The following is a 21,095-nucleotide window of genomic DNA, read 5'->3' on the forward strand; positions in this document are numbered from 1 at the left end:
GGAGAAGCAGGCTCTCCACCTAGCAGGGATCCCCACCGGAGGGGGGGGGGCTGGATCACAGGACCCTGGGATCAAGATCTAGCAGAAGGCTGATGCTTAATGACTGAGACAGCCAGGCGCCCCCTCCTGTTTGTTCTTATCCAATCATCACTTAACTATAGTCCTTAATTCAATTTTAGCATTAATGTTGCCTGTCTACAGGTGCCTGGGTGGCTCAATGTGTTGAGCGCGGGCCTCAATTTCGGCTCAGGTCATGATCTCAGGGTCTGGAGATTAAGCCCAGGTGGGGCTCAAGCTGAGTGTGGAGCTTGCTTGCTTGGGATTCCTGCTGTCCCACTGCCCCTCCCCCATGCTTTCTCACATGCAAGTTCTCTAAAAAGTAAGTCAAAGTCACCTGTTTACATTAGCTCAGAAACTAAGTGGTGGTTGCAAAGATAAGAGTAATTATAGTTCCTTCTCCCAAAGACTCCAGTATGGAGACTGAACTTTGCTATCTGGGGTGCCTGGGTGGTGGCTCAGTCAGTTAGGTAGACTCTTGATTTCTGCTCAGGTCATGATTAGGGTCCTGAGATTAAAGTCTCCAGGGGGATCTACACGGAGCATGGAAACTGCTTCAGATTCTCTCTCCTCAAAAAAATCTTCCTTGCTAACCAACCACTTACAGGAAGGCTTGTTGATCCTTAACTTTAAAACTCAGAAGAACCCTTTAGCAGAACCAAAGGTCTAGTATGCGGGGATTTTTTACCAGGATTTATGGCACATGTATATACGTGTATGTAGACAACTCACACACATGGCAGTTTATGCACAGCCTTCACTGATCATTTGAGTGGCTCTGAAAAGAGCCTTTGGTTTTTCTTCACCAAATGTTCAGGTCACTCACTAGGATTCATGACTTGTTAACTATTTGCTCTGGACTTTGTGGTGGTGGCTCTCGGTCTTCTTGGGCAGCAGCACAGCCTGGATGTTGGGCAGGACACCGCCCTGAGCGATGGTCACACCGCCCAGAAGCTTGTTGAGCTCCTCGTCATTGCGGATGGCCAACTGTAAATGGCGCGGGATGATGCGCGTCTTCTTGTTGTCCCGAGACGCATTGCCAGCCAACTCTAGAATCTCTGCAGTGAGGTATTCCAGCACGGCCGCCAGGTACACGGGTGCACCAGCCCCAGTGCGCTCTGCATAGTTGCCCTTTCGGAGCAGACGGTGGATTCGGCCCACTGGGAACTGGAGGCCTGCTCTAGATGACCTGGATTTGGCCTTAGCGCGAGCTTTGCCACCCTGCTTCCCGCGCCCAGACATAACTGAGTGCACTGCAGCAAACCAACCGCTAGAGACCCTACTGGGCCTATTTATAGTCTGACAGTAGGTTGTGATTTGCTGTCTGATTGGCTGACGGCTATCTAGCCAATCAGAAAGCCTCGCCAGAATCACCTCATTTACATTCACGCCACTGCCTACTAACCAATCAGACGGTGTCTGCTCAACGCGTCACTTCAGAGCTGTGCCTATAAATACTGCTCTCGCCAGCCTCCAGTGATCTGCGCTTACCTGGTGCGTACTGGAGCCGTTAGAGCTGTAACTGGAGAGCTGTAACGCTATAGAGCCGTACACTCATCATGCCAGAGCTGACTTCAAAGGGCACGACCATTTCCAAGAAGGGCTTCAAAAAAGCTGTAACTAAAACTCAGAAGAAAGAAGGAAAGAAGCGCAAGAGATGCCGCAAAGAGAGCTATTCCATTTACATCTACAAGGTGCTGAAGCAGGTGCACCCTGACACCGGCATCTCTTCGAAAGCCATGAGCATCATGAATTCCTTTGTAACGGACATCTTCGAGCGCATCGCGGGCGAGGCGTCCCGCCTGGCGCACTACAACAAGCGCTCGACCATCACGTCCAGGGAGATCCAGACGGCCGTGCGCCTGCTGCTGCCCGGGGAGCTGGCCAAGCACGCCGTGTCCGAGGGCACCAAGGCTGTCACCAAGTACACCAGCTCCAAGTGAATTAGCCCAAGTAAGCGTCCTCACCTAAATAACCCAAAGGCTCTTTTCAGAGCCACTTAAATTTCCTGGAGAAGGGCTGTGGGCTCTCCGCTGACCGGGCACAGTCCCTATATCGTGGCAAGCTGAGAATTAAAAAAATTTTAGGAAACCGGTGAAAGTAAGTGCTAGTTCTACTGGGAACAGTGACTTGTTCAGCCAGTTGAGGACTAAATAGTGCTGTAAAAAGAAAAACCTGCAACTGAAGTTGCCCGAGTACTGTCCCGAATGGTGCCAAGATTCACATTACATGCTAGGGTTACTGGTATTTTCCATGGGAGCCCTGAGCATCTCAATAGAAGAAATTCTGTAATGCAAGTTCTGAGAAGCAAGACTGGAATGTTGAAGACTGGCTCAGTCTGCAGGGCAGAAGGAGGGGGCCAAGGACAGCCAGAAATGGGGCTGGTTCCCAAGACCCTGATATTATGACCTGAGCTGAAGGCAGATGCTTTAACTGAGCCACTCAGGTGGCCCTGTAGCAGGCCTTTGTCCAAAAATCTTCCCCAGTAGAAGCCAAGGGCCTGAAGCTGTGGAGAGCCCTTGAGACCCTAGGGTATTCTGGAGAATATTAATGATATTTTGCTTCCTGTTTACTGCTGTGCATGAAATAATTGGTCCTATAGACTACTCTAGATGCCCTGAAGTTGCAGAGTTTGAGGTGCTATCTCTTGGTTCAAGGTGTTCTATGTTAGACGTTCACAGAGGGCATGTTGACACTGAATGTGTAAATGTTAGCATATGAGGTTTTCAGATTGGAACTCACCTGGCTAGTCACAATCAGCTGGTAAACAGTAAGTTTCACTGAATCATTTTTACATTGATTTTCTACACCTATGATCACTTGTTCTGTCGTAGGATTGATCATTAAATGGTGTCTGTGTCCTGGGGCGCCTGGGTGGCTCAGTGGGTTGAGCCTCTGCCTTCGGCTCAGGTCATGATCCCAGGGTCCTGGGATCGAGCCCCGCATCAGGCTCTCTGCTCGGCGGGGGGCCTGCTTCTCCCTCTCTCTGCCTACTTGTGATCTCTCTCTGTCAAATAAATAAAAAGAATCTTAAAAAAAAAAATAAATGGTGTCTGGGTCCTGCATCACTGCATCATCTGGACTCTTCTCAGAGAAGCAGACCAAGTACTAAAATCCATACGTGATTGAATTCAATGACCTTAAAAGGAAGGGATCAATTACTTCCAGCAGACCTGTGATTTAGCTGGAATCCTCAACTTGACTTAATTTAAAGCACTTTTTAAAATGATTTAGAAGTGTATACATGTTTTCTTCTCACTAAATAAACTTTAGTGCCACCCAACAGTGCCAAGCCTGACACAGCTTTTACCTCAGATTATGTTTTGGTTGCAAAGAGCAGGAAGTACCAAATGAATGAGCTGATAGAATAAGTAATGTCACTAATCAGGATGTCCAAAGGTAAAGAAATTGCAAGAGTGGGATAACCGAAGTCCTGGTTCCATCGCCATGATAGCCTCAGCAATTCTCCACACCCTGACTTCACCGTCATGCTGGCTACAGGCCCAAGTGTTCATGCAGACAGGGTGAAGTAAAAGCAGGAAGAAATAGTCTATTTCACTGGGTCTCTGACTGAGAGCAAGAAAAGCCTTCCCTGAGCATTTCCTTGTCACTTTTCCTTTTTTTTTTTTTTTTTTTTCTGAGAGAGAGAGAGAGAGAGAGAAGTACAGAGGGGGAGGGAGAGAGAATCTCAAGCTGACTCCCAGCTCAGCAGGGAAACAACATGGTTCTCCCAACCCTGGGATCATGTCCTGAGCTGAAGTCAAAAGTCAGATGCTTAACTCACTGAGCCACCCAGACACCCCACCTTCTCTCTTTTCTAAACCTGATTCTAGTCCCAAATACCGCTTGAGCCATTCACCTACAGGGAATGGGACCATGTGTCTGGTATGGGCAAATCAATTTCCTTCATATATTAAGTATAATTCTAGATATTTTCATTCTGCTCTTATTATAAATGGTGTATTTCCCTATTCAAATCTTCTATCATTTAATTGTTCTATGTGAAGGTATTGTTCTATGTGAAGGTATTGACTTGTGCATCATTTTTATATCCTATTATACTTAATTGACTTAAATTCTTGTTGGCTTTCTGGTAAATTCTGTTGGGTTTTACACTTTGGTGATAATATCTGAAAATAATTTTACTGCCTCCTTTTAATTAGCTTGCTTCTAATTTCTTTCTTCTGTCTGATTTCAATGGCTCACAGACTTCATAAAGATGTTAAATAGAAATGAAGAGAGTAGGCATTCCATTTTTTTTCTTCACTTTGCCGGAGAACCTTTTGCACTATTCTTCATTAGATATATTTCATCATAATGAGAAATAATTCTTCTTTGTCTACTTTACTGAGAACTCTAAGTTAAGAATGGATATTGAGTTTTAGAAAATGCTTTTTCAGCATCACTGGGGATGCTTCTTTAGACATATTATGATGAGTTATTTTAATAAACTCCCTAATACTGAGTTATCCTTGCATTTCTGCATAAAACCACGCTTGGGCATCATGTTGTTCACTTAATTCCAGTTGCCAATATATCATCTATAATTTATGCTTCAATATTATAAATTAGATAATCTCTATTTTCCTTTTTTGTGTGTAATAGTGTTCAGCTTTTGGTATAAATTTTTATTCAGTTCATAAAAATAATATGGAAGATAATGCTCTTCTTTTTCCTTAAAGATTTATTTGAGAGAGAGAACGTGTGGGCACATGTGCACGGACACATACGAGTGGGGGTTGGGGGGAAGGGGAGAAGGAGAGAGAGAATCCCAAACTCCCACTGAATGTGGCGCTCAATCCCACAACCCTGAGATCATGACCTGAACCAAAACCAAGAGTCCGATGCTCAATGGACTGAGCCACCCAGGTACCCCTAGAAAATAACTGTCTTTTTAATACTCTGAAACTGAATACACTGGAATTCTGTTTTCTTGAAAATTCTGGTAAAATTCCCTTTTCAAAACAATGGGTACTTGGTGTCTCTTTTACAGTTGACAGTTCTTTGACCATTTCCCCTATTCTTTTATGAACCTATTCTGCTTAGATTTGCTAATAATTTGTAATAAGTTTTGGTAAAATATATTTTACAAGAAAATCATTTAAAGATATCCTCTTAGGGACAAGCAAATTGGTCTCTAATGATTTTCTCTCCACCGTGCATGTAACTACAAGTCCTTTATTATCCCTAATTTTCTGTTTGTATTTTCTCATTTTTTTACAAACCCCATCAGTTAGTGGCTAGTCTTTCATTTTTTAAATGTATTCATTTATTATTTCTTTACCTTTATATTTATTATTTTACTGTAATGAAAAATTTAAAAACAGTTTGGCCATTTCTCTTTCTCCTAAGTACTTTTCCCAGGTTTTTCATTATTTAACCTTTTGCCTTCCACCGACTCAGTTTATTTTTATTTTTCCTAGCTTCTTTAATGGGGTGCTTACTTCACAGAGAAAATTTTCACACTGCACAGTTTTGATATAAATGAATTTCAGTTATGACAGTTCAGTTAAATAACACCAGTTGTCCAACAACACAGTATGAATTTCAGTAGTGAGTAGATGCATAAATTACAAACTTCAGCATTGGATCTTTAGTTCATATAAGTCACTGCACAGAAAACAAATGTACATTGTTTTCTATCATGTGACCTATCATGTCACTTATTTTATTTATATATATTTTTAAAGATTTTATTTGTCAGAGAGAGAAAGAGCACAAGCAGAGGGAGTGGCAGGCAGAGGGAGAAGCAGGCTCCCCCCGAGCAAGGAGCCCGATGCAGGACTCTGTCCCAGGACCCCGGGACCATGACCTGAGCCAAAGGCAGACGCTTAACCAACTGAGCCACCCACATGTCCCATATCACTTCTTTTTAAATGTGTTGGTTTCTGGACACTGCATACATTACTCAGTTTATGTACAAATAGGAAATGTGTACTTTTAGTTGCCACTTTGTCTCCCAGTGATAAATGTACATGATAAGAACTGCTCATCAAAAGAGGGATTTGGCCATCAAGATGAAAGTATAAGAAAAAAAAGAAAAATAATTATCCTGGAAGTGGAATTCAAACTGAATATAAAAGGAGTTCTAGAAGAAACAGCTGGCAGTGAGACTGCTGGCGCTATCCAGAGACTAGCTACATGACCAGAGGAACTCGGGGAAGGTGAACTCATGGACATAAATCGGAATATGTTTGTGTCGAAAAGGATGAAGATGTTCCAGAGAAAGTGGCTCCGGCAAAACACTTCATAGTACAGGAATTCTCAAAGATATTTCACAACACTGAAAATACAAAGAATAAAATGGTGGAAGCTGACACGAATTTAGAAAGAGCCTGACCCTTCACCAAGGTGTAGAAAAGAAGCTCGGTGTACCCTAAGTTATATGATGACGAGAAGGCAAGCATGTCCAACTATTTTCGCGAAGCTTTTAAAAAAGGAATGACACTTTAATTCTTTAATGGTTTTAATATTTTAAAGCACAATGTCCTAAATATTTTTTTTCACTTCCCTCTATAATCATAGCAGTCAGTTAAGGAAATTTTTAAATATCTGGATAAAAATGTAGAAATTATTTAGTAATCATGATTTTTCCCACTGATTATTAAGATTGCTTTGCATCATCATTTTAAGATTTTATACTACCTCAAGAACTGCCTGTATTTATGCGTTCTGATTAATGTAAGCAGTTACACTACCTTTTTTTCCTCTAAGTCATGCTCCCCCTCATTCCCACATATTCACAAATATTCTGAATTCTCACTGATATGTAAGAGTTGCTGAAAGATATGAATTTCTTCATTCTCCAATAGGAAACTGGAAATGTTTATTATTAGAAAAGCAAAGCCGGGGCGCCTGGGTGGCTCAGTGGGTTAAGCCGCTGCCTTCGGCTCAGGTCATGATCTCAGGGTCCTGGGATCGAGTCCGGCATCGGGCTCTCTGCTCAGCGGGGAGCCTGCTTCCTCCTCTCTCTCTCTCTGCCTGCCTCTCTGCCTACTTGTGATCTCTCCCTGTCAAATAAATAAAATCTTTAAAAAAAAAAAAAAAAAGAAAAGCAAAGCCATTGGTGAAACTGTCTTTCCTTAGATCGAACTTGCAGGCCAAGAACCCAGCTTTAGGGACCTTGATGGCACAAAGGACGGTGGAAAGGGTTTGCGATCTCCGAAGACTTTTAATGTTAGACAAGTTAAGAGCAAAGCTTTAGTCCAAAACCATCCACAGGAAAGCAGTGAAAACACAGGGGTTCCTGTTATTGTTTCAGGTTTTTAAAATATGCTTTAAGAAGGGTCCTGTCTGCCTGTTGCCGGCACCTCAGTCCCTGAGTAACATAGGACAGGCATGATGGAATTTTCTGAGGAAAGGGTCGCAGCAGAGCTACCACTTGGCTTTAAATACAGTGAGGTTGGGGTTGGGAACTGGGGAGAGCAGATCCTGAAGGTGCACCCCTCCCTAAGCCCCTCTAGCTGTTTACTCCACCCCGACATTACCAGCAATAACTACCTGTTGGGATTTGCCCTGGAAGTAGGGAAGGTCTTCCCTCTCTCTCCCTAATTCTAGGGCTGTGGTGTTGTTAGGCCACAGAGCAGAAAACATAAGGAGTGCCAGGAAGGTGAGGGCTGGAAAACAGAGCACCCAAGCCCATTGAGAGACCTGGATGCTGCCATTGCCCTCAAGCTATCATAATTTCTCTGAATCCAGAACAGCAGAAAGACCTCTGATGGTGCAAGTCAAAAGAGAAACTTCCCAGTCCCATCTCGGATGGGACCGTGAGGTATGTGGGGCAAGGGAAACCCTCCTGGGGAGAGGGGCCACAATGAGCCAGACCAACGTAAGTCCTCACTCTACTGCCCCGGCAGGCCCGCATTGCTCTTCCTTGAGTGGAGGCCAGTCAGAGAAAGTGGCTGCATTTTGTTGTTACTCTTTGTGTTCCAAAAAAGATTTTAAAATTGTGTTTCTTTTTCCTCTGGTCTTCAAATATTTGCTCAATGAATGAACGTGTGTGTGTAAAAGGACAAGACCGAGGAGGTGCTTACTCTTCTTGTGTTTCCTTTCTCCTAGAGTGAGGTAGACGTAAACAGAAGGTTTCAATTAGTTATGAATGAGGGAGATAATTAGGTGCCCCAAAAAGGCTTTCTGTGGTCTATAATTTAGTCTAAATTACTGCAGTCCAGCTTTTCCTCCGGTGACCAGGAAGACAGTAGACATTCAGAGTGAGCATGCCTACTCACAACAGCCAAAAATCTTTCAAACTAAGAAGGTCCTTCTTGGAGAAACTGGCAAGGAGAAGCTCCCATGATACTATAAGAACATCGGTCTGGGTTTCAAGGTGCCTAAGGAGGCCACTGAGGCTGCCTACATTGACAAGAAATGCCCCTTTACCAGCATTGTCGCCATCTGAGGGTGGATTGTGTTTGGCATGGTGACCAAGATGAAGATGGAGAGGACCATTAGTTATCCAGCAAGACTGCTGCCACCACGTCTGAAAGCATAGCTACTCAGAGAAACACCATAAGATGTCCTATACCTGCCCTCCTGCTTTACAGATGCCCAGATCAGGAACATCATCACAGTGGACGAGTGCCAGTCCCTGAGTCAGACCACATACTTCACCATTCTCAAGGTCACCAAGCCCACTGGCACCAAGAAACAATCTAGGGGTTCTGAGACTGGATGCTTGCCAATACCAGACAAAACAGAGTTATTTTCCCCATTCATTAGTCAATCAATCAATCAATCAATCACTTCAGCCCAGATAGAATGATGGAAATTTTGTGTGCATCAATGTTAAGCTAAACCTTAGGAGCAATTTGTTAGTTTGTGATGTGTCATGGGTTCAGTTTTGTTCTGTTAAAGGATATATACAAGTCTTAACCCCTCATACCTATGAATGTGTTTGGAAATAGGGTATCATTAAGAGGTAATTAAGAATCTTGAGATGAGATCAATCTGGATTTAAGGTACCCTTATAAGGGAAAGGAGGAGGTCATCGCAGACATAGAGATGCAGAATGGAGGGCCATGTGAAGCCTGAGGTGGGCAGAAGGAGTAGGAGTGTCTTAAGCAGACTCCACGCTGAATGTGGAGACTGACATGGGGCTTGATCTCAGGACCCCAGATTATGACCTGAGCCAATACCAACAGTTGGATGCTTAACCAACTCCACCACCCAGGTGCCCCCAAATATGAGCTTTAATAATAAAATAATGCCAGATTGAAACAGTTTTCAAAATATTTTAAAAATGTTTGATAGAGTAATATTTTAATATTTATATTTAATATTTAATAATTATATTTAATAGTGCTTTTAAATTTGCACTTGAAATAGCAAATAACAATGATAATATTTTGAGGTTCTCATGGGTATTAATATTTTGAGCGATCGGTAATCATGGTTAAGAGCTAGGAATATGGCTGTGATTTCCATTGGCAACAAAGCCACAGGTATGGCTAATGTGACTGGTCTGTTTGCTACGTAGTATTCATAACTGAAAAGAATGCTAAATTTCAGTTAATGGTTAGTGAAAACAAAAATTTTTCTCATTTAAGATTACTCTGCCAACTGAATGGAGAATGGATTTTATGGAAACAAGATTAAGAACAGTGAGGCTAGCTAGGGACAGTAATTTAGGTGTGAGATAGATGACAGGGACTGGACAAAAATGGCAGCAGTGGAGATGGGGAAAAGTAGCCAGATAACAAAAATATATGGGAAATAAAATCGATATATCTTGTAGATAGATTGAAGTGGAGACTGAACAAAAGAACTAACAAGGAAAAAATATCACATCTCTGGCTTGGACAACCATGTGAATGGGATGGCACCATGGCTACCATGAACCGTAAAATTGAAAACACTTGTCAAGAGAGACTGCAAACCCTTGTGGAGAGAATTTTGAGGTGGCTGTTAATGTCAGAATGGTGACGTTGAGAAAGCAGTTGAATTTACTGGTTTGGAATTCAAGGGGAGCCCTAGACTGCAGATATAAATCTGTGAGTCTGCCATAGGTGTTTAGAGCAAGGAGTGTGGTATAGGCTACGTAGAGTGGGTTTAGTGTCCAATATGCTAGTCACTAGCCATACGTAGTTACTGAGCACTTGAAATGTTGCAAGTCTGAACTAAGACATGCTATAAGTATAAAATACACATTGGATTTCATAGATCTAATTCTTTAAAATGAAAATTATCATAATTTTATCTTTATTACATGTTGAAATTATACATTTTTGGTATATTGGATTAACTAAAATATTTGATTAAACATAATTTAACTAATTTCCTTTTTCTACTTTAAATGTGGCTGCTGGAAAGTTTAAAGTGACATATATGGCCAATGTTTGTGTCTTGCATTATATTTCTGTTGGGCTTTTTGAAATTAAAAATGTATGCTCTGCTAAAGACCCTGCGTAAGAGAATGAAAAGACAGACCGCAGATGGAGAAAATATTTGCAAATCATCTATATGATAAAGGACTTGTACCTAGACTATATTTTAAGAAATGCCTGAAACTCAACAGCAAGAAAATCAACCCAATTAAAAAATAGGCAAAAGATCTGGACAGACATCTCACCAAAAAGATCTACAGATGGTAAATAAGCATTTCAAAAGATCCTCAACATAACGGTTATTAGGGAAATGCAAATTAAAAAACAATGAGCTATTACACACACCTATTATTAGAATGGCTAAATCCAAAACATGACATTGCCAATACTGATGAGGGTTTGGGACAACAAGAATTCTCATTCAGTCCCTGCTTGTGAGAATGCTGAGCGGCACAGCTGCTTTGGAAGACAGTTTAACAGTTCCTTATAAAGCAAAACATACAGCCCAGCAATTGTGCTCCTGGTAATTTTTACCCAACTGTTTCAAAAGTTATGTCAACATAAAACCTGCACACAAATACTTACAACTTTACTTACAATGGCTAAAAAGTGGAAGCAACGTAGATCCCTTGAAATATGTAAATGGAATTCAAGGAGAGCCCTAGACTGCAGATAGAGATCTGTGAGTCTGCCATAGATGTTTAGACCAAGCACAGTTGGTCTATCCATACAATAGAGTTATTCAGTGGTAAAAAGAACCAAGATAGTAAGTAATCCACATAACAAAAATGGGTAAATCTTAAATACATGCTGCTAAGGGAAAGAACCAGCCTGAAAATCAAAACTTCTCAACTCGAGTTGATCAGGATTTGGAAGCTGTGCAGATATCTGCTGTTTTATAAGGTCTTATTAGGGCAGCTGGGACCCCTGACTGGAGATGATGCCCCCTTCCCAAACAATGTGGCATAGAGGTTCCATCTATTACCTCCTTCAAGGACTCCTGGCTAAGGCATTCAGAGGTTCTGCAAGGGCATGTGACACTTTTTTCCTATGAATTTTTACTATACATATTCAACTAAATGGCATTTCAGTTTGTTTTTTTATTTTTATTTCTTATAAAGAAGATGTATATATATTACATCTTTCTAGAAAAGGAAGAAACTAGAAATTAAGAGTCAAACTGAGGATTCTAGCTGAACCACAGGTTTCTGGGAAGTAGTCATAATAATTTGAGTCCTTTTTTTTTTTTTTTTGTCAATTTCCATGGCCTTTTTCACTGATTTTTTAAAATGCTTGTGGGCTCTCTCAGAGGAGTCCAGATAATTATGGCAGATTAGATCTTGTACCTAAAGTCCTCTGCTGTGATTACCGGGCATCCTATTTTGATAAATTCTGTATGACCCGATTTGGAACATCATGGTATTGAGCCCAGAAGTACATGGTACAAACACAATTTAATGATCCAATCACAATATAAAAAACAAGTGGCCCTATTATAACTTGTAATAAATGATGCAAAAAAAGTGAATTCATTAATGTTCCTCGTTTGCCAGTTGATTGGGGTTAGCCAATTATCGGGCTCCAGTGTGAATTAGTTGGCAGGGCAAAGTGTCCACATTCCTGTCAACCTGCTCTTGATATATAGCCCAGTTTAGAAACCACAATAAATGTTCAGATAAAATCAGACCAAGAAATTCTGGGCTTTGGGCCTCAAATATCAGCAGCTTATGGGCAGCTAGCCTGACACAAAGAATTTTTTCACACATCATAGCCAATGTAAAGAGGAAGCAAAACATTTGTAACTAATGCTCCCATACTAGACAGTCTTAAGGTCTGTAAAGTCTGTCCACAGCTCCAGGCTTTCACTGTTATCTGATATAAAGTACTTAAAACTAATATTTTTTAAATAAAGGGAAGCCATATTCCTTATGGCTCTCATGGCCCATGGAAGGATCTCCCTGAGGACACGGGATTACTGGAATTTTTTTCTGTTCAAAGGATTCCCTTCTCTGAATTTCTTCACCTAGATATAAAGTCTCACTGAAAATGCTGTAAATGCATAAAGAATCCAGTTAGGTGTTTAGTACTAAGATAGTCATGCAACCACTCCAGTGAGACCTCATTATTTCTCAAAAGATATTGTGTGAGCAAAGTGAACTTGGAAAAATGGACCAAGAAATCTATTTGCTTGTTACACCAGCAGTTTCCAAGTCAGAACACCTACCCACATACATTACAACTAAGACGAGCCTACAGTCTTTTGGAAAGTGTGGGTGGCTCTTAAAAGAGCCTTTGGGTTCTAAAGCTTGTCTAGTGACTGGAGTCATTTTACTTGGAGCTGGTGTACTTGGTGACGGCCTTGGTGCCCTCGGACACGGCGTGCTTGGCCAGCTCCCCGGGCAGCAGCAGGCGCACGGCCGTCTGGATCTCCCTGGACGTGATGGTCGAGCGCTTGTTGTAGTGCGCCAGGCGGGACGCCTCGCCCGCGATGCGCTCGAAGATGTCGTTGACGAACGAGTTCATGATGCTCATGGCCTTGGACGAGATGCCCGTGTCGGGGTGCACCTGCTTCAGTACCTTATAGATGTAAATGGAATAGCTCTCTTTGCGGCATCTCTTACGCTTTTTCCCTTCTTTTCTCTGAGTTTTTGTTACTGCTTTCTTGAAACCTTTCTTGGAAATGGTAGTGCCTTTCGAAGTCAGCTCTGGCATGGCTGGTAAATAGCTCCAATGTGGCCAACGACTGGCACTTGGAGAAGCCAAGTGTGGTATTTATAGGCGCAGCGCCCAATGACGCGTTGGGCGGCCAGCATCCGATTGGTCAATGGGTAGTGGCGTGTTTTTGAATTTGGTGATTCCAGGAACATCCTCTCATTGGTAGACTAATAGCCAATCAGATAAATAGGCCTGGTGCCTGGCCTAACGGAAATTCCCTCCGTTATCACACAGGTGTTCCTAAGCAATGGCAGGTGGGGGCAAGCAGGGGGGCAAGGCGCGCGCCAAGGCCAAGACACGCTCGTCGCGGGCGGGTCTGCAGTTCCCCGTGGGCCGCGTGCACCGCCTGCTGCGCAAGGGCAACTACTCGGAGCGGGTCGGGGCCGGCGCGCCCGTGTACCTGGCGGCCGTGCTCGAGTACCTGACGGCCGAGATCCTGGAGCTGGCGGGCAACGCGGCGCGCGACAACAAGAAGACGCGCATCATCCCGCGCCACCTGCAGCTGGCCATCCGCAACGACGAGGAGCTCAACAAGCTGCTGGGCCGCGTCACCATCGCGCAGGGCGGCGTGCTGCCCAACATCCAGGCCGTGCTGCTGCCCAAGAAGACCGAGAGCCACCCTCATAAAGTCCAGTCCAAGTAATACCTCAGAAGCAGTAAAGCTTCGCGAGTGAAAACAAACCCAAACTGAACCAAAAACTCTTTCCAGAGCCACTCACATTTTCTGAGAAAGAGCTTAGATTTACAAAAAAGTTAACAAAGAACAGTAATGGATTCACCTGCAATAAATAAGGATTTAGTTGACCACAACTCTTTTTAACAGGACGTGGAAAACTATCTAGTTAATGGTGACCGAGACCTCTGAAGCAGTTTGCCTTAACGTGCAGTGACTTTTCCAACGGAACTGTTTTAGCCCTCCAGAGGACACAGAGTAGCCATCTGGCAGGCTCTTGGGGGCAGAAGTGCCTCTCCTTGGCAAAGGAGCAAACTTAGATTAGGGCTGTTGTGACAGCAACAAACTTAGCACCAAACAAGGGGTATGATTGGTCTTTTGAGCCTTTGTGGATTATCAGAACATTGTGACTCAGCAACTTGAGGTCATTAACCCAATTCCACCCGCTGCTCCAAGAATCCATAAGAGGGCAGTGAGATAGGCTGGTCTGTCACTTATGGTTTCATCTCTTGCCCCATGAGTCCTCTAAAATCCTGAAATTTATCAGAACTGGACCACATTGAACATTCTACCTAGTAGAAATAAAACTGACATGTGACTACCTTCCCATCTTAAATATACATTCTTACACAGTCCAACTAAACTCACCAGTATGTTAATCAACCAATAATATATTACCATCATATAAGAATGGCACCCAAATAACACAATGCTGGAAATAAGAACCAAATTTGTTGCCTTCACTGGAATATAACAATATTATTAGATCTCTGACCATTTTCTCTTTAAAATCTAGCAGGAAAATTTGGGATTCCCCAGATGAATCTCCTCTCTCTTTGTTATCACAGACAAATTAAATCCTACATGATATAAGTAATTTTATTCCTAACACCTTTCTTTTGATTTTCCTTAATCGCAGCCATTCAGGTTCTGCTTAGATTCTAGGCTGCTGTCTGTGTTCTTTCTGGGCAATTTAGGATCTTGTATTATCTTAAGGGCCCAGGTAGGGCCTAAATCCAGTAATAACTGGTTATAAGAAACCAAAGAGAAGACACAGAGAAGGGAAGATAATGTGAAAGTCGAAGGCAGTTGTTAGAAGTGATATGGCTACAAACCAAGGGACACTAAAGATTCCTGGAAGCCACCAGAAAAGAGGAGGGAAGCATGGGACAAATTCTCTCCCTAAGCACCCAGAAGGAACCAGTTCTATTACACTTGAATTTGACTTCTTCCTGCCAGAAATATACAAGAATAAACTTCTGTTTTAAACCCCCAGTTTGTGATTTGTTATAGCAGCCAAAAGAAACTAATATTCTCTTTTAAGAGAATGCAAAGACAAGTTATAGACTCAAAGAAAATAGCTGCAAAGCACATATTTTACAAAGGACTAGTACTTAGGATATATAAAGAACTCCCAAAACTTAACAGTAAGAAACTAGTCAACAATCCATTTAGAAAATGGATGAAAACATAAATGGACATTTCACCAAAAAGGATATACAGATGGCAAATAAGCACATGAAAAGGGGTTCAATATCATATGTCATTAGGTAATTTAAAATTAAAACCACAATGAGATGCCATTATACACTGACCTCAATGACTAAAATCCAAAACACTGACACCACCAAATGCTGGCTAGGAGCTGAAGTAACGGTACAACATTACAGTACTGGTTGTAGTGAAAAATGGGACAGCCACTTTGAAAAACACAGTTGGTTATAAAAAGTAAACATTAGCTTACTATTTGATCCAGCAATTGTGATATGTCTATCTAAGATTATGTGTGTGTGTGTGTGTGTGTGTGTGTGTGTGTATGTATATGTATACCTCCCAAATGTTTATAGCAGTTTTATTCACAATTCAGTTCAATAGATGACTGGATAAATAAACTATGGTACATCCATACAAGGAAGTTTTATTCAGTGATAAAAAGAAATGAGCTATCAAGCCATGAAAAGGTAGCAGGAATCTTCAAAGCATACTGCTAAGTGAAGGAGCCCGTCTGAAAAGATGATGTACTACATTAGTCTAATAACATCCTGGGAAAGGCAAAACTATAAGAATAGTAAGAAAGACCAGTGGTTGTCAGGCTTTGGTGGAAGAGATGAAGCATGGAAGATCTTTAGGACAAGGAAACCATTCTCTGTAATACTATATGGTGGGTACATGACATTATGCAGTAGTCAAAACCCACAGAACTAACAGCACAACACAGAGTGAATGCTAATGTAAATTATGGATTTTCATGAATAATAATATACCAATAGAGAATCATTAATTGTAAAAAATGTGCCACACTAACACAGTGGCAGAGGAAGTATATTAGGTATATGCACTTTTTTTAAAAAAAGATTTTATTCATTTATTTGACAGATCACAAGTAGGCAGAGAGGCAGGCAGAGAGAGAGGAGGAAGCAGGCTCCCCACTGAGCAGAGAGCCCAATGCGGGGCTTGATCCCATGACCCTGAGATCATGACCTGAGCAGAAGGCAGAGGCTTTAACCTACTGAGCCACCCTGGCACCCCGGTATATGCACTTTCTACTCAATTTTTCTGTCAACTTGAAACTGCCTTTAAAAATAAAGTAAATTTTTATTTTTTAAAAGATTTATTTATTTGAGAGAGTGTGTGAGAGAGAGATCATGAGGCGGGGAGGGATAGTGGGAGAAGCAGACTCCCCACGAGCAAGGAGGTGAATGTGGGACTCCATCCCAGGACCCTGAGATCATGACTTGAGTGGAAGGCAGATGCTTAACAACTAAGCCACCCAGATGCCCACAAAGTCTATTTTTTAAAAAACAAAACTCCAAAAGATTACCTACTATATAATTCATTTTACATAACATTCTTGAAATGACATAAAGAAACAGAAACTGTATTAGTGGCCCAAGAGGAGTGTGGGTGACAGAGAAGTGTCTGTGCTATAAAAAGGAAAATATGAGGGATCCTCGCCATTACAGATTGCCATGTTCATTATCTCAATGTCAACATCCTGGTTGTACAAAACTGTACCAAGTTTTGCAAGATGTACATTTTGGGGAAACTGAGTAAATGCTACACGGTTTCTGTAATATTTTTTTACAATTGCATGTGAATCTACAATACCTCAAAATAAAGTTTACTTAAAAAATTTTGGGGGGCACCTGGGTGGCTCAGTTGTTAAGCGTCTGCCTTTGGCTCAGGTCATGATTCCAGGGTCCTGGGATCGAGCCCCATATTGGGCTCTCTGCTAAGCGGAAAGCCTGCTTCTCCCTCTCCTACTCCCCTTGCTTGTGTCCCTCATCCTGTCAAATAAATAAATTAATTAATTAAAAAAATTTTTATAGGATGCAGTTGAAGTCATACTGAGAGGGAAATCTAGCACTAAATGGTCATACTGGAAGAGGAGAAAGTTCTCAAATCATTACTACAAACTTCCACATAAAGGTATAGAAAAAGAAGAGCAAAATAAGTTCAATGCAAGAAGAAAGAAAGATAAGAAAAGAACTCAGGGAGGGCACCTGAGTGGCACAGTCAGTTAAGCATCTGACTCTTGGTTTTAGCTCAGGTCGTAATCTCAAGAGTCAAAGAGATCCAGTCCCGAGTTGGGCTCCATGCTCAGCACGGAGTCTGCTTGAGTTTTTCCTCTCCCTCTCCCTCTGTCCCTCCTGCTCTTGTTCTCTCTCTCTTTAAAATCAATCAATCAAAAAAAAAAAAAAAAAGAGAGAGAGAGAGAGAACTCAATGAGATTAAAAACAAACAAAAAAAATAGAAGGGGCGCCTGGGTGGCTCAGTAGGTTAAAGCCTCTGCCTTCGGTTCAGGTCATGATCCCAGGGTCCTGGGATCAAGCCCCACATCGGGCTCTCTGCTCAGCAGGGAGCCTGCTTCCCTTCCTCTCTCTCTGCCTGCCTCTCTGCCTACTTGTGATCTCTGTCTGTCAAATGAATAAATAAAATCTTTAAAAAAAAAAATAGAAAAACTATGGCAACAATGTTTTTTAAAAAAATCAATACAATTGAAAAACTCTATCAAGACTGACAATAAAAGAGAGAAATTACAAATCTCAGAAATAAAACGGGTATATAAGAGATCATTAAAATGATAATAAGGGAATACTGCAGGCAACCACAAACTAGAAGAATTCATCCAAGACAAATTAGAAAAATGGAATATTCTTATAAATTTAAAGAAATGGAAATAATAACAAAAACCTTCACTCAGATAAGATCTATAGACCTAGATGGTTTCACTGAAGAATTCTACCAAATGTTTAAAGAAGAAAAGCACTGATTTTTATACAATCTCTTCCAGAAAAATCAAAGAAAAAATAATTCCAAACTCAATTTATGATTCTAAAATTAGCTCAATACTAAAATCATAGAAAAACAGTATAAAATAAAACTACAAATCAATATCCCTATGAACATACGAAAGAAACAATAATAGCAAACAAGTCCAACAGTGTATAAAGATCAAGGAATGCAAGACAGGCTCAATATTCAAAATTAATGTAACCTACCATATTGACGGTATAAAGAAGAACACTATAACCATAGTAATGAATGCAGAGAAAATGTTTGACGAAATTCACTATCCTTTCCTGACTAAAAACTCTCAACAGAGTAGTAATAGAATTTTCTGAGTGTGATAAAGGACCTCTACAAGTATCCAATAGATAACATCATATTAATGAAAAGAGAGTGCTTCCCCATAAGATCAGGAACAAGGCAAAGATATTCATTATCACCATTACATTCAACTTCTGAAGTCTTTCATAGAGCACAAAAGAAATTAAAGGCACATGGATTTGAAAAGAATAAATAAAGCTCTTATTTGAAGATGATGGGATTGTCCATGTGGAAAATCACAAAGACCCTACAAAACAAAACAAAATAAAAAACCAAAACCAAAACTCCTAAAACTTAATAACTGAAATGTAAAAGAACTGTAATATCAAACAGTTTTGAAAAGAAAGAATAAAGTGGGAGGAATCACTCTTCCCAGTTTCAAAGCTTATTATATATTGTGGTGATCAAGACTGTGTGGTAATAGGAAAAGGATAGATAAATAGATTAATGGACCAAAACAGAGAACCCACAAATAGTCCCACACAAGTAGGGCTACCTAGCTTTTGACACTGATGATAAAGAAATTTAAGGGAGGAAAAATAACGTTTTAAACAAACGATGCCAGACCAATAGGCAAAAGTAGGAAACTCAACCTAAGCCTCACACCTTTCACAAAAATTCACTTAAACCTGATGGTAGATTCAACTATAAAATGTAAAACCATGAACCTTTTAGAAAGGAAGACAAATCTTTGGGATCTAGAGCTACACAAAAAGTTCTTAAACATGAAACCAAAACCATCCAGGAGAGAAAAAAATTGGTAAATGTCATCAAAAGCAAAAATGTTTGTTTTTTGAGAGTCCTGAAAAAATTAAAACGACAAGCTATAGACATAAAGAATATATCTGCAAACTATAAATATGACAAATCTACATTTAGAATATATAAAAACTTTTCCAAGCTCAATAGTAAAAAACAAACAAACAAACAAAAACAAAAACTATCCCATTTAAAAAATGGGCAAAATCACTAAGGGACATTTCACAGAAATTAATAAACATTAACATTAATAACCACTAGGGATATGCAAATTAAGACTCTGATGAGATATCAATATATACCTATGAGGCAACTAAAATAAAGAATAGTGACATTGATTGCTGGCATAAATGTAGAGAAATTCCATGTCTCATACATTGCTAGTGAGAAAAAATGTTATCGTCACTTTGGCAAATTTCTTGGCAGTGACTTAAATTACGAAAGGAATTTCTTAAAATGCGAAAGGTATTACCATATGATGCCATACTCCCGGTACAGAGCACTCATCCCAGTGAAATGAAAACTGACGTTTACACAAAGACCTCTGTGTTCACAGCAGGGTTTTGGTGGTTTATTTTTGTTTAATCCGTAATAGTTGGAAAAGCTAGGATGTCCTTTAAAAGGTGAATGTTAAACAGCTGTTATTTATCCCTACCACGGAATACTATGGAGCAACAAAAAGGCAGAGCTACTGACACATGCAACGACCTGAATGTAGCTCTGCGGAATTCTGCAGAGTAAAAATACGGTAGGATTTCATTTACAGGACATTTCAAAACCGAATTATTGAGTGTTTATTAATTCTCACTTCCAGCTGGTGTCCTTGGTGGACATCACACAGGAAATAGCCATCTGCTGAAAACTTCAAGGTCTGAAGAAAGCCTCTGCTTCCAGTGAGACTGCCCAACAGGTCCGCAGGACCGCAGAAGAAGGTGTCTCCACCAATCGCCCAGGTTCCCCAGGAGAAACAACGCCCAGGACCATTGCTGAACTTCAGGACCACGCTGCTTTACCATCTCGCCCAACAACAAAACTCCTGTTTACGGTCCTCACATTCTCACCGCCTTCCCTAGAGACTCAGGAAAACCCCTTAGACGATCAACCACAGGAACATGACTCGGTCTCTAACAAAGACTGATGGCTTTCCGGGACTTGGAGTAAGGGGCTCCTTTACAGTCCGTGTATTCAAATAAGTTTGACATAGTCATGTCTGATTGGACGAACGGTAATAACAGATTGTAGGTCAAAGCCAAACAGCCCCGTTCCACTCTCTGGTTGGACAGTTGCCTAGATGACCTCAGCCAATCAGAACATGCCCCAGTGCAGTGGCCGGAGGATCCTTCCCTTTAGTTGTGCCTGAAGTGCTCTTATTTCTGTTCCCTGTTTTTGAAGGTGGGAAGAAGCAAGTAGGCCAGGCTGAGAGTAGATGCACCGTGTTTCCTCCGGGGCTGGCAAGCGGGGAGCCCGTGGGGGTGAAGGTGGACACGAGCTGGCCGACCTGGGAGCTGCGAGCCCAGCGCTGGGCAGGGCGGGCAGTCAGTCCATCAGCCAGAAACACCAAGGGCCACCACCACAGAGGCAAGTGCGACCCAAGTCTTCATTTAGTAAAAGCCCAGCGAGTAATATGCACTCCTGGGAAAGGACACAATAGCAAAGCAAACATCAAAGTCTCTTTTTCAAAGGTGTCTCCCCAATTTCAGAGAGTGAGCTGTGGCCAGATTTCCCAAGAACCATATATATTTCCATAAATCAACCCACTTAATTATGTTTTCTTGATAAGTTTCCTGTAAGTTACTCTGCGAGAAAGGGTTTTACTTGAAACTTCGATTGTCATTAGATTTTTAAATCCTATTCTAACCTTTCCCATTTTAAACAAAAACAAAAACAAAAACAAAAACAAAAAACAACTCTAGGTGCCCACTAAGTTGATTTCAAGGCAGGGTAGGGCACTGAGTTGA

The 21,095-nt window shown here is 41.3% G+C and overlaps 4 protein-coding genes and 1 pseudogene across 5 annotated transcripts; 3 read left to right on the forward strand and 2 right to left on the reverse strand.

Moving 5' to 3' along the window:
- Positions 1–903: 903 nt before the first annotated feature.
- On the reverse strand, positions 904–1,299 carry LOC116587867 (histone H2A type 1-A). Its single transcript, XM_032338384.1, has one exon. The coding sequence runs from the start codon at positions 1,297–1,299 to the stop codon at positions 904–906; it is 396 nt and encodes a 131-aa protein (XP_032194275.1).
- Positions 1,300–1,601: 302 nt separating this feature from the next.
- On the forward strand, positions 1,602–2,015 carry LOC116587868 (histone H2B type 1-A). Its single transcript, XM_032338385.1, has one exon. The coding sequence runs from the start codon at positions 1,617–1,619 to the stop codon at positions 1,998–2,000; it is 384 nt and encodes a 127-aa protein (XP_032194276.1). The 5' UTR covers positions 1,602–1,616; the 3' UTR covers positions 2,001–2,015.
- Positions 2,016–7,398: 5,383 nt separating this feature from the next.
- Positions 7,399–8,818, forward strand: LOC116589444 (annotated as a pseudogene).
- Positions 8,819–12,705: 3,887 nt separating this feature from the next.
- Positions 12,706–20,156, reverse strand: LOC116589253 (histone H2B type 1-A). Of its 2 annotated transcripts, XM_032341281.1 has the most exons (2): positions 20,151–20,156; positions 12,706–12,947 (listed from the first exon to the last, which is right to left on the reverse strand). In XM_032341281.1, the coding sequence occupies exons 1-2, from the start codon at positions 20,151–20,153 to the stop codon at positions 12,708–12,710; spliced, it is 243 nt and encodes an 80-aa protein (XP_032197172.1). In that variant the 5' UTR covers positions 20,154–20,156; the 3' UTR covers positions 12,706–12,707. The 2 variants fall into 2 exon arrangements, with proteins under 2 accessions (XP_032197172.1, XP_032197171.1); XM_032341280.1 differs by lacking the exon at positions 20,151–20,156 and having other exon boundaries at positions 12,706–13,106.
- On the forward strand, positions 13,342–13,752 carry LOC116589252 (histone H2A type 1-H-like). The gene has a single exon (XM_032341278.1). The coding sequence runs from the start codon at positions 13,342–13,344 to the stop codon at positions 13,735–13,737; it is 396 nt and encodes a 131-aa protein (XP_032197169.1). The 3' UTR covers positions 13,738–13,752.
- Positions 20,157–21,095: the final 939 nt, after the last annotated feature.

The sequence above is a fragment of the Mustela erminea genome, chromosome 4 (assembly GCF_009829155.1).
Source record: "Mustela erminea isolate mMusErm1 chromosome 4, mMusErm1.Pri, whole genome shotgun sequence".
Taxonomy (NCBI): Eukaryota; Metazoa; Chordata; class Mammalia; order Carnivora; family Mustelidae; genus Mustela; species Mustela erminea.